Source organism: Silurus meridionalis, chromosome 1 (genome assembly GCF_014805685.1).
Source record: "Silurus meridionalis isolate SWU-2019-XX chromosome 1, ASM1480568v1, whole genome shotgun sequence".
NCBI lineage: Eukaryota > Metazoa > Chordata > Actinopteri > Siluriformes > Siluridae > Silurus > Silurus meridionalis.
In genome coordinates this window covers 18,663,743-18,680,346 of record NC_060884.1, presented here as the reverse complement: position 1 = coordinate 18,680,346, position 16,604 = coordinate 18,663,743, and the positions used below count along the sequence as shown (strand labels likewise).

The 16,604-nt window shown below is 37.5% G+C and overlaps 1 protein-coding gene across 3 annotated transcripts in view; it reads left to right on the top strand.

Moving 5' to 3' along the window:
• chchd6b (coiled-coil-helix-coiled-coil-helix domain containing 6b) overlaps window positions 1-16,604 on the top strand; it is a 47,393-nt gene that overhangs the window by 14,957 nt on the left and 15,832 nt on the right. Inside the window, exons 5-6 of one of the 3 annotated variants that reach the window (XM_046847869.1) lie at window positions 2,291-2,311; window positions 3,816-3,899. In XM_046847869.1, the coding sequence (XP_046703825.1) occupies window positions 2,291-2,311; window positions 3,816-3,899 (105 nt within the window). Of the gene's footprint in view, window positions 1-2,287; window positions 2,312-3,815; window positions 3,900-16,604 lie in introns of all 3 variants that reach the window. The other 2 variants (XM_046847861.1, XM_046847874.1) reach the window with 2 other exon arrangements.

Sequence of the window (16,604 nt, the reverse complement as noted above, 5' to 3'; positions counted from 1 at the left end):
TCTGTCAGTGTGTCATTAGGAAATACTTGGTAGTGTAATGTTTTAGACATAAATGGTTGAAATATAGGATTTGTGTGGACTTCTGCTTGCTACCACCAAATGAACTGAATTATTCAAATAGACACTTAATGCAAGCGAGTGGACATCAGATCATGCAAAGTATTAAAGATAATCAGATCGCAACTTTGAACCACATTGTGGTTTGTTCTAGCATTTTTTTTTTTTTGCTTATAGTCAAAAGATTAAACAATTTATACTATGAATCATTAGATTAAAGATATTTTGGTTACCATATTTACAATGAACTTTAATATTATATGCTGGATCTTGGATAAAATTTCCAAACAGGAGCCCCACAACACTACTGTACATGTAAAAGCAGGAAGAAGATTTGGATGTACGGTACTGAGGAAATTATTACTGGAGCCCGAACTTTTACTTATAATCTTACACTCCAGTGCTCATGTTAGTTCTCTCTCTCCAGTGTTCTTGTCTCTTGATGTCACCCAAATGAGGATGGGTTCCCCTTTTGAGTCTGGTTCCTCTCAAGGTTTCTTCCTCATAACATCTAAGGGGGTTTTTCCTTGCCACAGTCGCCATGGCTGCTCATCAGGGATAAATACACATTATTCACCTTAACTGTTGATTTCTATAAAGCTACTTTGAGACAATGTCTGTTGTGAAAAGCGCTATAGCAATAAACTTGACTTGAGTTTTTTATTAGGTTCTGTTAAAAGTGAAATGTAGCACCACTTTGCGTCTAAACCCGATCTTTCTCTTTTCATTTTCTCTCTCGCACACGTATCCAAGCGACTCTTTTACAGATTTTCCCGTGCTCATCTCAATCTAAAATGTTCCTGTCCACTTCTGTCTATTTTATTTATTGTTAAATATAATACATTGTTTATATAATGTTTAAGTCATGACCTTCTTGACTGGCATTAAAAGCAGCGATTCCGTGCGGCGCGTACAACAAGTGGCCTAAACCACACACACAATCCGACCAAGAAATAATGGTTTAAAGGTGGAGAGAAACAGAAGAAAAGTGAAAAATAGAGACAGAGCAAAGGGGTAAGGTGTTGATGAGATTTAAATGCATGCAAAGAGAAGGATTTTGCCATGCTTGCCATTGCTTCACTTGTTAGCTGTGAGTCAGAGAGGGAGAGATCGCTCCAGGCAAGAGACCGAGAACTGCGAACGTGCTGCCTATCAACTGCAGGAATTCCACAGGGAGGGAGAGAGAGAGAGAAAGAGAGAGAGAGAGAGATGCACAGACCAATTGACGAAGTAATTTCAATGTTTTGATTCTATAGAAACTTTACAATGCTATTAAAATTCTGTATTGCATCAGAACTTGCATGTTTCTTTTTCCGTTCATATCTCTCTATCTCTCTGTCTCTTCTGAGAGATATTCCAGACTGCATGTTGAACCTGTGGTAGCTTCTCGTTCTCTTTTCCTGTCGCTGTCTTCTTTCTGTCTCTAAAGCGCACCTGCTGTGATACCAATAGTATCATCCAGTACATTTTCACACTCTTTCTCCTGAACTTCTCTAGCTGTCTTAAAGGCGCACACATCCAGAGCTACAGTATATCGAGGCGAACAAGAGTCTTAAGCAATATTCTAATACAGCCGCTAATATCTCCGGTAATATGTTCCGGTAATATCTCTCCCCCCCTTATGTATTGATATGGCTTTAGCACCAAGAAACGAATGTGTAAGTAGCACTCGCTGCATATCTGTGTGCCGAAATCTCAAATGCTATTAGATTTAATGTTATATTGTAATACTGCTAATCCTTTCACTAGAATCGCTGTGGGATTTTCTTTTACTTTTTTTTTTTTTTTCACCGATGATAAGCCTAGCCGGTCTGCGTCTGCTGAAGAATCTCTCTCGTGCAGATTACATTATGCGCTGCTATTTATTAGAGCAGCGAAAAGCCCGGGATCTGCCCTTTTAATCATGACCGATAACTCTGTCGCTCCATTTAACTCTTTGATTTCCTCCATGTTGAATTTTGACACAGAATTTTGACGCAGCTATATTAGTAAAATAATGCCACGTTAGCACTTAAACCCAACCTAAAGTCCTGTTGTCTTCTTTTTTTTTTTTTCTTTTTTCCTCCCACTCTTTCTTCCCACCCTTTGCATCTTTTCTTGCGATTTCTCCTTCCTTCTTTTGCTTTCCCACCCATCTTTTGGTCTCTGTTTCTCTTTCCTTTCTTGTTGTCCTTTTGCACTTCATTATCCCTCCGTCCCATTTATCTACCCCCCCCTTGCTTTTTCACAGCAGCCAGCTGAGCTGAACGCTTGGGTAAGCAGAAGCTGCTCCCTGTTAATCTTACTTTTCTCTCTCTTTATTCAAATGGCGTGTTTTCATTGTGTATTATAACAGAATGCAAGTGTACACACACACACACACACACACACACACACACACACACACACACACACACACACAGATGACACCTCCATCACAACACTTTTGGAGCTATTCAGCTAGAAAATTGCACATCATCTGCGTAGTAGAGTGAATGGAACCTTCCTGCCAACAAACACTAACTGAATGAAGAAAAATGAGCAGTATGATTACACTGTATGTAATTATGTGTGCATCTGTAAGCTAATGTTTGTGTGTGTGTGTGTGTGTGTGTGTGTGTGTGTGTGTGTGTGTGTGTGTGTGTGTGTGGCCTCTAAAAGCTTGTCCATTGTGTGTCATTTCGTTTCTGTGTCACAGTCACACCAGTACAGGTGGCTATCCAGTGGACAGGTGTAATGTCTTCACACGTTTCCACTGCATAATTTACGGGTGAATATTGGGAGGGGAGGGTGGGGGATAAAGAAAAAAGGAGAAATGAAGTGCAGAATGGAGATCAGATTTAATTTGGCCCCATCATCCTGGGCCCCTGTTCTAATTTTCCCTCAGACAAGAATTATGCACTCTCTCTGTCTCACTTATTGGGTGCATGGCTTTACTTCTCCAAGCATCCTGCGCTCTCTCTCTCTCTCTCTCTCTCTCTCTCTCTCTCTCTCTCTCTATCTATTTTATCTCTCTGTAGAATTGTCTTTTTCTGCCCATGTTCGGGTTATCCATTTTAATCATTTCTCTTCTCTTCCTCTCCCCCCTGCTCTCCCTTTTGCATGCTGCAAAGCGCTTTGTGTGCTTAATGGCTTTTTAAAGGCAGCTTCAGTCATTGTGTCTGTCTCTCTCTCTTTCTCTCTCTCAGGTACCGCTACCTTCATACTTCAGCTACTCACTATGTAGGTTTGGCAGTTCCCCACATATAAACGCACAGAGCATGCACGCAGTTCGATTTGTGTATCGGTGCTGATCCGAGATTCTTTTTTTTTTTATATAAATCGTGCCCAAACTCCATGAGCCCTCAGATCAACTGTGACCAAGACATGCTCACTAACATCCCACCTATTACACTAGAAAAATCCTATTCAACCCCCCACGCTTTCCTCAAAATAGCCCTCAAGCCTGTTTCACACTACATTTGTTTTGCTAGTTGATTTGTCCAAATATTGTTGGGGAAGTTGTATTAATTTCCAAAAAGTCCAGACTGAGTGACATTGCAGAACATTGCAGCAAGCCATGCGAAGTGAAAGGTGCATGCAGGAATTTGAGGTAGTAATTAGAGCCGGGGCACGAGATCACATTGGAATTCTGAGAAGCTCCATGGACTACAACTCTGTTTAAATGGGAAATGTCAGCAGAAGCGAGATTACACACCTTGTAAGTGTCTTTATCTACGTCTCATTGGCTCTCTCTCGTTTTCTCTTTCTCGCTCTCTTTCTCTCACTGTCTCTCCAAGGCCAAACAGCTAGCGAGGAAAGACGCTGAACTAAAGCATCTGGCTGCATTCTACAAAGAGCAACTACAGCTCTTGGAGAACAAGGTAAAAAAAAAACACACACAAACACAAGCAGACAGATCAGGGGTGTAACCATTCTACAAGAAGGGGTGGATTTGTTTGTTTTGGGTCTTTTCCCCCCCAAAAGGAGCCTTTTCATTACGAGCACATTGTCACAAATGTGAGGCGAAATATGCATTCAGTGAGCGTTTGTGTTTTGAACACAGTCTACATCTTTGAAGGCTAAAATGATAAACAAGAGGAGAGTCACAAACCAGTACCCCAGACTACTAATGCTTTCCAATAAGTGGAAACAAGGAAACAAAAGGTAACAAAGAAAGGAACACACTAATGATACGGTTAGAAATTGCACACTGCATTATTGTCAAGACTTCACTGGGAAGGGCCGGTCTAACAGCGTGCATACATTACGCCGAGAAGCAGCTGAAGCTAATAGAAATGAATAGGTGTGGTGGAGCACTAAAACAATCCAGGATTCTCTCCTGATCTTAACCCTGCGATTTTACACTTGCACTCAGAATTGTTAAACAGACAGAAATGTGAAAGCTGATTAGATTTTGCATTAATATGCAAATTAGCTCATTACATTCGAACACCATCCTCCAGTGTTACTAGTTTTTTTTCCCTTTTTAAATTTAAATTTTTTTTCTTTACCAACTTTAGTATCAGTGAAGGTATATAGGTTGCTACTTCCATACAATGCTATTCTTGTGTATTCATTGCACTTTTTGTAGTCTTGTATGCCGTATACGGTGTTCCAGGGTGTATGAGCTCTATGGAGAAATCCGATTCAAATGTACCGTATTTTTCGGACTATAAGCCGCTACTTTTTTCCCACGTTTTGAACCCCGCGGCTTATTTATGGATTTTTCCTGGGTTTTTCCCGGTTTCACAAACTTCAAGCCAAAAAACTGAGCGACATAACATTATACCAATGAAATTTCCGAACGGAAACGAAAAAACGCACCTAACCTGTGTTCTGAGCTGCATGGCATCGAGAGAAAAACTTACACCGGTTTCATGTTATTAAATTGGAAAATACATTTCTAAATAACAAATCTTGTATAAAAACATAATAGAAAGAGTATGTAAAGATACTCTTTCTAGGTTTTATTAATTGTATTTCACTTGGAGATGAGACGACTAACGAATGCCGGTGGGGGTGTGTGTGTGTGTGTGTGTGTGTGTGTGGAGGGGTAGAGGCGATAAGCGGAGGCTGAGTGAAAACACGTTTTTTACTATCACTCCTGTACACTACGTATCCCTAAACTTTAAAATTGTAACTTTTTCTTCTTCGCTTATCTTAATTTTCGTCACAATCTTCGCTTTCTGGCTTCGCTTCACCATCTAGCAGCGGCATCTTGAGCGCGTACCTTAATTTAAAAAAAAAAAAATCGACCGCTTGTACCTCGAAAAACTCGCACATTAATGCACTCGTAGGTCAAGGTACCACTGTAGTTGTGAAAGGAAGGAGGAAGACAGTGAACAATGACTTTCTTGGTTGGCTACTGTTTAGATACAAGCCGTTGTAACGCGTTGAGTCTGGGTGAAGGGAGAGCTCACTAACTCCAGCAACAGAAATCATATAAGCGCAGACAGTTTTCCAAAACTTGTGCTTTTTTATTTTTCTTGGCAAAAGCGTTATGGGTTAGTCAAAGAAACTTCGAAATGAGCATCAGAAAATAATAAGGACATAATCCTCAGTCTCACACACACACAGTAATACCGGAAGAATGCAGTGACGTGCTTCCCAAAATACCGTTTTGCTCTTAATAGAAGCGCAACATATTGCATTTAGTGTCTTTTGTTAAAGCCTGTGTAAAGTTCATTAGTTTCAGTGTAGACAGGCTTATAGACAGGTGTGGCTTATTTATGTTAAAAATAAAAATATTTGTAAAATTCAATAGCTTATATAAGGGTGCGCTTTATAGTCCGGAAATTACGGTATACATTGAGAAGGGGTTCGGTTGCCATATGTAGACAAACGCCCTCTCAATTTGTACTTTGTGGCTCAAATGCATCTCAGATCTTCTGAAGTGGTTTGAGTGATCAGATTAAATATGTCATGGCTCACTTTACACTTTAATCTTTCATAACATTGTAGACATGGTCCTAAAGACGTGTGAAACGACCAAGTGCAGCCTTGTGTGATTGAGCTGGCAAGCTAACAACCCGTCAACAGCTAATAAATGGCTCCTGAACTAGCAAACTGTCATTGAAATCCTTTATCGCTTTTTCTTTCTTTCTGTTTTATTTATTTATTTATTTTTTTTGGTAATACAGAGCAGCTGCTTTATATTGTTGGAAAAATAAATCTGACCGCCTTTTTGGTTTTTTTTCCCCCTACTGCTCTCTGTGACCTGGCCTGTGGTCAGCGTCCACAAAAAAATCACGAGTCTTTCAGTAATCAGTTCTCAGCACGGTTATTTATTTTTTATGAATTATTTTAGGGAAAGGTCAAATAAATGATGCTATTTGAGCCCCAGAGTCATGAAAGAGTGACCACGGGGATGTTTATGTTCTTGTGTTTTCAACCTCCGTGTCCCCGCCTAATAAAACGAATGACATAATCAATATTTTGCAGTCAGGTTTTAAACTTCCTGGTTGAACCTCCCTGTTCTAAATGCATGATGTAGAAGAGGTTGGAAAACACCAAACTTATCACTATATCTGAAAACATTTATTTACAGTGAACTAATAAACTGCCAGTAGTGTTTCTTAAAATAAATAAATAACACATATTTAATAAACGTGTCAATTTAAATCTCATTTATATCCTCTCAGAAACATTGCAAGACCGCGCCCCATGCTATTTTTTCCAGGTGCTGAAAAATGGATCAATTCCTTTGTTTTTACGCATCGATTACTGTAATACTTTGCTTGTTGGGGTTTAAAAATCTACGTTAAACAAATTACTGGTTGTCCAAAAATCAGCTGCTAGGATTCTGACTGAGACCAGGTCTGGTGAGCATATTTCTCCAGTTTTGGAGTCATTGCATTGTCTCCCTGCCAGATTCCGGATTGATTTTAAAATTCTTATGCTGACCTATAAAGCTCTACATGGTACAGCACCTCATTATTTGACACAGCTTTTAACTGTCTACACTCCAAGCTGAGATCTCCGTTCCTCCGATTCAGGTCTTTTAGTTGTTCCTCCTTCCCGTTTATGCTCTATGGGTGATCAGGCTTTTTCCTCACATGCACCAACGCTGTGCAATTCTCTCTCCACTGAGATCAGACAGGCCGAGTCTTTTACTGTTTTTAAATCTGCTCCTAAAACTCACTTTTTCAGGATAGCTTTTATGTGATCCTTTTATTTTGTGATAAATTCTGTGATGTTTATTTACTTATTTTATTTTTATTTTTATCATTTTTTTTTATCAGGATTATTATTATTAGTACTATTATTTATTTGTATTATTATTATTATTATTATTATTATTATTATTCTTTAAATTCAAAATTTTTATTTCTTCTATGCTTGGAAACCGCTTTGAGATTTTTAAAGGCGCGATATTTAAATAAAGATTATTATTATTATTATTATTATTATTATTATTATTATTATTATTATTATTATATCTAAAAAGAAACAAAACCAAACAGGAAATAGAGGAGAAATAACAGAAAATTATTAGCATTTGAACGTAGAACGATTCAGTAAAAAATTTCAACAGAAAGTATTGTGCTATTTTTTTGTAAAAAGAAATTAAAATAAATAACAAATTAATTTGAAAATCATAACACAAGAAAGTGTCCATACATATTTTAATCACAAAATATTACTGTATCTTTCAAAAATATATTGCCATTGTTTCCCATACATAATAATTCAAAAGCATCTTATATTTGGCAGTACAACGCGTAGTGATGATTTTTCTATACGTTTGGTTTGTCTATCTATGACATTTGGTGCTGGGAAGATTGTAGGAGTGCTATAGATCATTTTATTGTTCATTTGCTGTTACTGATGCTACTTTGAGATTTAAGCTTGTCCAGAGACAGGCTATTTATCTGATAGAATAGCCGGTTACACTACAAGATAGCAAGAAAAACTATGAAGCTACATACAAACTGAGAAAAGTCAGTGGCACATTTGACATTATGTCGCTATTTTATTGCATAAATTAAATGTGCACACTTTCTTTGTGCTTTTCTATTCGTATAACACTTTACATAAGAAGCAATTAACATCACTTAACTGGAAAATGACAATGATCAAAAAAATTACAGAGAGAACTTGTTTCTGGAAAAGTCTAGACTAGAACTAGACACACTATATGGGCAAATGTTTATGGACACCTCACCATAAGATTCGTATCTGGTTTTTGAACACCCTATTCCACATTTAGTCTCCATTTGCTCTTAGAATAACCTCCACTTTTCTGGAATGAGGTTCCACTAGATTTTGGAGTGTGTTCGTGGAGATTTGTGCTCATTCAGCTACAAGGGTGTTAGTAAAATCATCGTTCCAGTTTATCGCAAAGGCGTTCATTAGAGTTGAGATCAGAGGTCTATAGCAAGCCACATTTAAGATCTACCAGTCCAAGCCATGTAAACCATATCTTCATAGAGCTGGCTTTGTGCACTGGGGCATGGTCATGCTGGAACAGGAAACTTCATGCTACCTTATCCAAAGATGTTCTATTCAATTCTTCAAATTCATGGTAACAGTTTGGATAAGAGCCACATATGGCTGGAAAGTCAGGAGCCCCAATACTATTGTCCATAATGTCACTAAAAATACAGGAATGTATTCACCTATGAAAATGATTGTAATTTGCTGCAATCTGAATAATAATAAAGCATGGCATTGCTTGTTGTTTTATATTGGGGTGTATATTGAGGTTAGCATTTGAACTCTGTTGAAGTTCCTTATTTTGGTAATTCACCGCTTCATCGCATTAATTAAACAGAAAATTAGATGAACACCGACTGCTGTGTTAAGCAGGTAATTAATCAAGAACTAATATATATATATAATTATATAATTATATATATATATATATATATATATATATATATATATATATATATATATATATATATATATATTATTAATATAATTATATATAATTTTTCTAATATATAAAATATAAAAAAAGCTAAGAAAAAACATGAATTTGAGTGGCTGTGTGACTCTTTAATGCTTGTTCGATAGTCGTCTTCCTTTCTCTTTAGCAGTAAAGAGATGCTGTAATTCTCTAAACAGGTCCACATGACCTAGCATGCACGTCTGCTCCTTTTTCACAGATTAAAACATTGAATGTGATTGCTTAGGTTTATCTAAAAACAAAAAACATTGGTTTTTGTGGAAAAGGGAATAGGTAGGCTAGTGTTATTGTCACGCTACACCAATACTCGGTCAAAAAAATTAGGTAAAAGATAATGGAAAATCAATATTATTTATTTGATTTTTCGGAAATGGATCATTAGTGTATATGTGTGTGTGTGTGTGTGTGTGTGTGTGTATATATATATATATATATATATATATATATATATATATATATATATATATATATATATATATTTTTTTAAAACATGGAGTTCACCCTGTTTTTTAATGTATGATAGCTAATAAATTAGGAATGTAGACTCATCGACCATGTTAAAATGAAGACCTGCTCTCATATGCAGTTATCCAAATTCATCTTAAACATCAGCATAGAGAAAATATGATGTCAGTTACTTTGACCGTGTGCATGGTAGTTTGTTCCAGGCGAGCTGGATTGAGTATAATAGGAAAGGCTGAATTGCTAGTGCGAAATACAACGCACTTCCTCTTCTGTGGCCTTTTTGATTTCAACCGTAAGCTGGCTGCAGTAACTCATAACCACAATTTACAACTGTGGTGAGGAGAAAAACATCTCCGAATGCACTCTGAATACACAGGTTCTTCTCGCTGTCAGACAAGAACAGGAATCTGGGTCTAGAGTGGACACCCAAACAGGGATAAAATGGAAAATACAAATACCTGGTTTATCTGAGTGTATACATTAAGAGCACATATGAGCAGGTTAATCTACCAAAGTATACATTTCTAGAGTCTTTTAAAGATGTAGGAATATTTCTTCTCTTCTAAAAGAGCAATATACTACATACACGTGCTATGTATTACTTTTATTTTGCCCTCCATGCTTGTGTGTCAAAGAACATTTATTTATTTGCTTCCCTAATTGTCTGGACAGATTCTCAAAACCAGTGCCCCCTAAAGGAGAAATGTGTTTGAAGACCTTTTTATACTGGCCTGACCAGTTTGTTTTCTATTTGGCTGCATCTGTACATGTGCGGTTCTAAAAGAAAAAAAAAAATCCGTCGTGGACGTAATCCAATTTGGTCCACTTTGAGGTGCTGCGCTTATCAGTCTTGCTTTACAGAGCACGCTCGTCAAATAAGCGCAAGCGGAATCGGAGATGGCGAGCGATGACTCCTGTTGTGCTTTCAAGAAATTAGGGCTGCATAGCATTTAATAAGTCGGCGGCTGAAAGCCACCGCATCGATGCGGTTACGAAAGCACTCTTTCAGCGACTCTGTGTAAAGTAAAAGCCCTGACCTTGAGCTGAAGATGTACTTTGTCAACACCCACGTCTTTCATGCCACTCTGAACCTGTAGCGAGAGAAAGAACTGCAGCAGGAGGGAGCGGTTGAAAAGCAAGGAAAAAAAAGAAAGAAATCAAGTTAGAGAATGTAAAATAAAAAGTGATGTAGGTGTTACTTCGACTTACACAGTCGCCTCTCTAAAACACTTGTAGTGTGTGAGCGCACGCGCTCCGGTACGCTGGCAAACAACTCTAGCTACGTTTGCATGCAGCTTAAAAATCCATTAATAATCACAGCAAAGGTTCTGTGGGAAAAACGTTAACGTATACTATAGGAGGAGAATAAACCAGTTGAGGTCAATATGAGTGAAAATGTCTTTCGATTAAATGAGTTTGTGGTCCTTTTTAAATAGATACTTTCAGTATCACAATCAGTTGAGTCACAACAAGTTCACACTCGCTGTCAGAAGCCTATCTGAGGAACATGAGAGTGGAGCAGGGGCGAGGCAGTATTGAAAAACTTCAAAACTAGTTTTGTAACATGGTAATTGATGACAGCAAAAGGCTGCAGACACAGTCACAGGGAGCACTGAATTTCATAAGTCAGGGAGCCAAAAGACATTGGGAGCTGGTGCTATTCTGGCCTGGTGTGGGTACGGCTCTGAGACAAAGCAAAAGACTTCACAGTGGAAGAGTCCATCATTTACACCCAAGGGCTTAGATTACTATCTGTGTGGAGCTTCTGTATTGGCATAGTTTCCCTCAGGATTCTCTGGTTTTCTCCCTTTTCCCTAAAAATGGAGGAAACCAGAAAATCCTAAGGAACACTATGCCAACACAGAAGCTCCACACAGATAGTAACCTAAGCTCAAGATTGAACCAGTGATCCTGAAGTTCCAAGATGTGAAGAAATACTCTTTCTGTTCAACATTTGATCCTATTAGCTTTGATTTTTAAAAGAGCTTGCTTTGTTCGGTCCATTGGCCACAGATATTGTTTTTGCAGCTATTTCCAGATAATGTTTTTTAATGTTGGTAAAATAAAAAGTAATAAATAACGTGTGCCCGATATTTCCAACAAGCTCCTCCGCTGCAGAATGTCAGGCAAATATCAAAGGCGAGTTTACTGCAACTTGACTGCGGTCACAATTTTATTTTGCCATCTTTTTTTTTTTCTTTCAACACTGAGATCATTTAAAACTTGTTATAAAAAAAAAAAAATCCACAACAGGCGTGATCAAACGGCTGAAAAAGATGAATACCCGGACTGGACTCGAGCTCCTCGCTGTTGCCCTGGTAACGCTGCCTCATGCTCCTCGCATGCGCGTATAACGCAGACATAACCAGGCGTTCGTTTACTGATTGTCCAGTTTATGATGCATATAAAACGCAATCGCTTGACATTCGTTCAGATTTGCGAAACATCTTTGCGTTTACACATTGCCCTTGAAACAACTGTGACGAAGATGCGATGAGATGCTACAGACTGCTGCAACGTGGTGCAATATACCCCAGTGATGAAAGCTTATTTTGGCTGTTTTCAGATCAACACGCTTTAAGTAAAAGCATGATGACAAATAGACAAATTCTGTACATCGTTCTGTTGTGGCCGGTGAGCACAAAATCCAGTTAGTGAATAACAAAGTAGCTTCATTTAAGTGCCGAAATATTCTGATTTTTACTTTTTGTTTTTTTCCCCCTCACATGCTTTATTGCTGGTATTTATAATAATCAGGACAGCAATCAGCACAAATGAATTCTACTGTAAACATGGCCTACCATTTTTAATGCAAAGTACATCCCACTGCAATTAATAAATAATTTAAAGATTTTAAAAAAATTACGACCCATATCACTATAACTAAATAGTGTTTGAAAAAAGCTTTCAAAATAACACAGCTTTATGAGCATTGTACACTAGCAGACCCACGAATAGCAAACCATAAGCTTACTGCTAATTCTGGTAATAAAGCGTACCACCCTGTGCTGCTGTGATTCTTGGCAGTCTCGGCTTTCTTTTCTTTCTGCTCTTCGGCATTCGATATGCCGTTGAACATAACTGTCAACAAATCTGTGAAGAAAGTATGGAGATGGATGATGGAAACGCTGGAGGATCTGAAAACAAACCACTGACCCTCCATGAAGGGTCCAATTTTTTTTAATTATTTTTTTAAAATATAGAAATACAGATAAATGCATTTCAGTCTGATTCGCTGATATTAATCTCAGCACAACAAAATCTACAGACTTGACCCCATTTCCTCGAATCTCAATAAATACATTGCAAATATGTCAAAGACATTGGAAAAACAGAGAGGAGTTCAGCTTATGTCCATCCTTCTCGCAAAAAAAACGTCTTATCTTCTGCCAACTTATGAGGTGATTCTCTGTTAAAGATTATATAAAGCTGAGTTCTGACTGTTCCCTTCCTGAGAGCACAGCTGTATGAGTATTGTTCACACAGATGCAGTGTGAGACGGTTTGTTCACTGCGTTCTGATGCCGGTGTATTCGGCTGAGATAGAAGAGCAAAGCAAGAGAAAATGACTTTCACAAAACTAGCAGTGAATTTATACTACTATTTATATTATAAATACTATTCCTATGCCTACTTCTTCTACAACTTCTATTTTATTATCACTACTAGTCCTCAGCTTACTATTACTATTACTATTACAACTGTCGTTACGGTGTATTACTCCTATTACTACTAATAATGCTACTCATAATCTTAACTACTGTTTTTATCCTGCTGGCATTTTATCTATTACTTCTTGCTACTTATTACTGCTGTTATTACTCATTCTTTTACTATTGCAACTACTGCTACTGATTTTTCTTCTGTTATTTCAATGATCATTCCTTTTACTACTATTACGTGTATTGTTGCTTCTTCTATTGCTGCTTATACTCTTACTCTTATTACTACCACTTCTCTTCATACTTTTACTCCTACTATTACAACTGCAACTACTTCTATTACTACTTCTAGTTTTACTTTTACTCCTCCTACTTCGACTTCTGCCTCTATTGCTACTAGTTTTATTACTGCTACTGATACTACACCTGCTATTTCTGTTAATATTAATTTTAACTTTATTACTACTAGTAAAGCTACTCATAATTTTACTTCTATCTCGGTTTTCCCTCTTCTTCCTACTATTACTTTTACTGCTTCAGATCTCTTGTTTTTACTACTGCTACTACTACTTTTTCTTGTTTTCTCCTACCCTTATTTTGGACTGCTTCTATTACTCCTAGTGTTTCTTTTACTCTTTCTTCTTTTATATTTTATCTGTATTACTGCTACTGTCACTACTCCCGTTATTACTATTATTACTTCTTTTACTTCTACTCGTGTTGCTTCTGCTTTTATACTAACATTCTTACTACTACTACTTTTTATATTCTTATTCCAACATTTACTACTGCTACTACTTTTATTCCTCCTAGTACTACAATGGTACCTTGACCTACAAATGCATTAATGTACCAGTTTTCCGAGGTACGAGCGGTCACTCGGTCGATTTTTTTTTTTTTTTTTTGCTTTGTTACGCGAGCAAAAAATTGAGGTACGAGCTCGAGACGACGCTGATAGATGGCGAAACAAAGCCAGAAAGCGAAGACTGTGACGAAAATTAAGATAAGCAAAGAAGAAAAAGTTAAAAATTAAAAGTTTAGGGATATGTAGTGTACAGAAGTGATGGAGAGAGTAGCAAAAAAATCGAGTTTTCCCTCGTTCCCGCGTATCGCCTCTCCCCCACGCCCCCCGCCCCCCCTCCGCCAGCGTTTTCGTTAGCTCAAGTCGTCTCATCTCCAAGGTAAATACACTGTATAAAACCTTATTATATCTTTACATACTCTTTCTATAATGTTTTTATACAATATTAGTTATTTAGAAATGTATTTTCCTAATTTAATAACATGAAACATAAAAACAGGGTGGCGTTTTGAGGGTTGGAACGGATTAATGCCATTTTAAGTATTTTCAATATGGAAAACTGATTTGATGTGTGAGCAAATTGAGATACGAGCTCGTCCACGGAACGAATTAAACTCGTAGGTCAAGGTACCACTGTACGTTTACTCCTATTACTTCTACTCCTCCTGCTATTCCTACTAATACTACTCTAATTAGTGTTACTACTACTTTCATTGTGCAATTTTTTCTTCTACTGCTGCTGATTTTAGTCCTACTTTTATTACTTTGACTACTACTCTTCATACTAGTATTAGTATTAGTACTGCCGCTGATACTTTTCCTGCTTTTTAAACTATTACTTCTAATGGTTTTACTTTATTTACTACTATTATTAGTATTCCTACTGATACTTATACAAAATCTGCTGCTTCTACTGTTATTATTGCAATTACAACGAACATTACTATTACTACAGGTTTTAATGCATATACAGCCTTTTTGTTTTATTATTTATATTGGTTTTAAAGAGAAAATTTAAGATGCTTGTAGACAGGCTTCTTTGATGAGACTTGCCAGGCAATATAGTATAACAACATATCCGCTCCTATATTTCTTTTTTTCTTTTTTTTTACGCTGTGGATGTAATATATTTCATTGTTTTTGATTGAGTAGGATTTTATTGTAGTCAGTGTTAGCCTTCACTTAATTCCTGTGAGACGGAGGAACGCGAGCTTGTCCCGAAGTGTGTTTTGCAGCACTAGAGTGAAATGGAGCAGAGATATTGGCTGCTGCGAGTCACCAGGGCTGCCGCTCTATTTGCACAGTGAATGAGCTTTGACTTGCGTAGCGGAATTGTTTCAGCTTTATTTCGTTTTTCTTTCTTTCGTTCTTTCTTTTTTATCCTCCCCCCTCTCTCTGCTTCATTTCTCTGTATCTTCATAACTGTTCCCTTATCACCTGCAGCATTTTGGGCATGTAGCATGTGAATAAACCCTTTAAACGCTACAGTTAGCAGTATTTTGAGAGAGAGAGAGAGAGAGAGAGAGAGAGAGAGAGAGAGAGAGAGAGAGAGAGTTTAAATAAGTAAAAGAATGACAGGAGTTTCCATTCAAGACGCTCATCCATTTTTTTTTTCTAATGCGCTATTAATCCTATATCTATGCAAAATCCAATTATAGTAGTTATGAGAAATGTGTGAATTTTTTTTCTTTCTTTTTTTTTTGTGTAATCGCTTACTTTTCTGCAGGAGAGGGTACACACTGGACTAATAATCTGAACTGGTTTTATGATACTTGTGCTTTTATATCGCAGTTTGATGTGATCAGTTGCTGTGCAATTCTCTACAGTACTACAGAAAGCTTCATCTCTTCTCTTCCCCATACACACATATAACTCATTGCTTTTTGAAGCTACATAACATTTTGACAGAAGCTTTTCTCTGAATTTGAGTCCACTTAGAGCCAGAGAGACACACTCTGGACACAGTATTTACCTCAGCACACTCTGCATTCTGTAGCAGCACATGCTCTCACACACACACACACACACACACACACACACACACACACTCTGTTATCCACTATCAAACCCTCATTTGCACATTCACTCAGTCATAGTTACACATGAAGACGCATGCATACGCACACATAATACAGGTGCGAACTCTGATACACTCCCCTGCTTACACAACCAAATAGAAACATATGAAAAGGCACTTTTTTCTTTTTCTTTTTTTTTTCTTTTTTTTTCTTTTTTTTTTTTTTAAGTCTTTCATTTTCTCTCTCTTTCCATCCCTTGCTCTATTGAGGCGAGCCCTTTAATCTCCTCTGTGCGCCGCACAGTTGTGTATGTGTGCGCTTTTGCAAAAAGTGTTTTGATCGACAGCTCAAACACAGGCTTTTTAAGATTCAGCATACACACACTAATCTGGCACTCTCTTTGTTAAGTTCTGCCATAGAGAGTAATCCTGAGTGAGCTGCGGATAGAACCCACACACACACACACACACACACACACACACACACACACATATATATACATATATATATATTACATACATGCATACATACACTCTTAATCTTACTGGTCTTTCCTGTGCCATCACGGTGTTTCATGAAATAAGTGTGTGTGTGCCCATGCATTCATGTACTTGTCACCAATTTTGAAAGCGCACTCTTAAGTACTTGTGCGTTTGTAAGCGGCGGTAATCAAAACAGCCTCAACGGCTTATCTTAAGAGAAAGGAGGCTTTGGGCGAAAGGCTGTTGC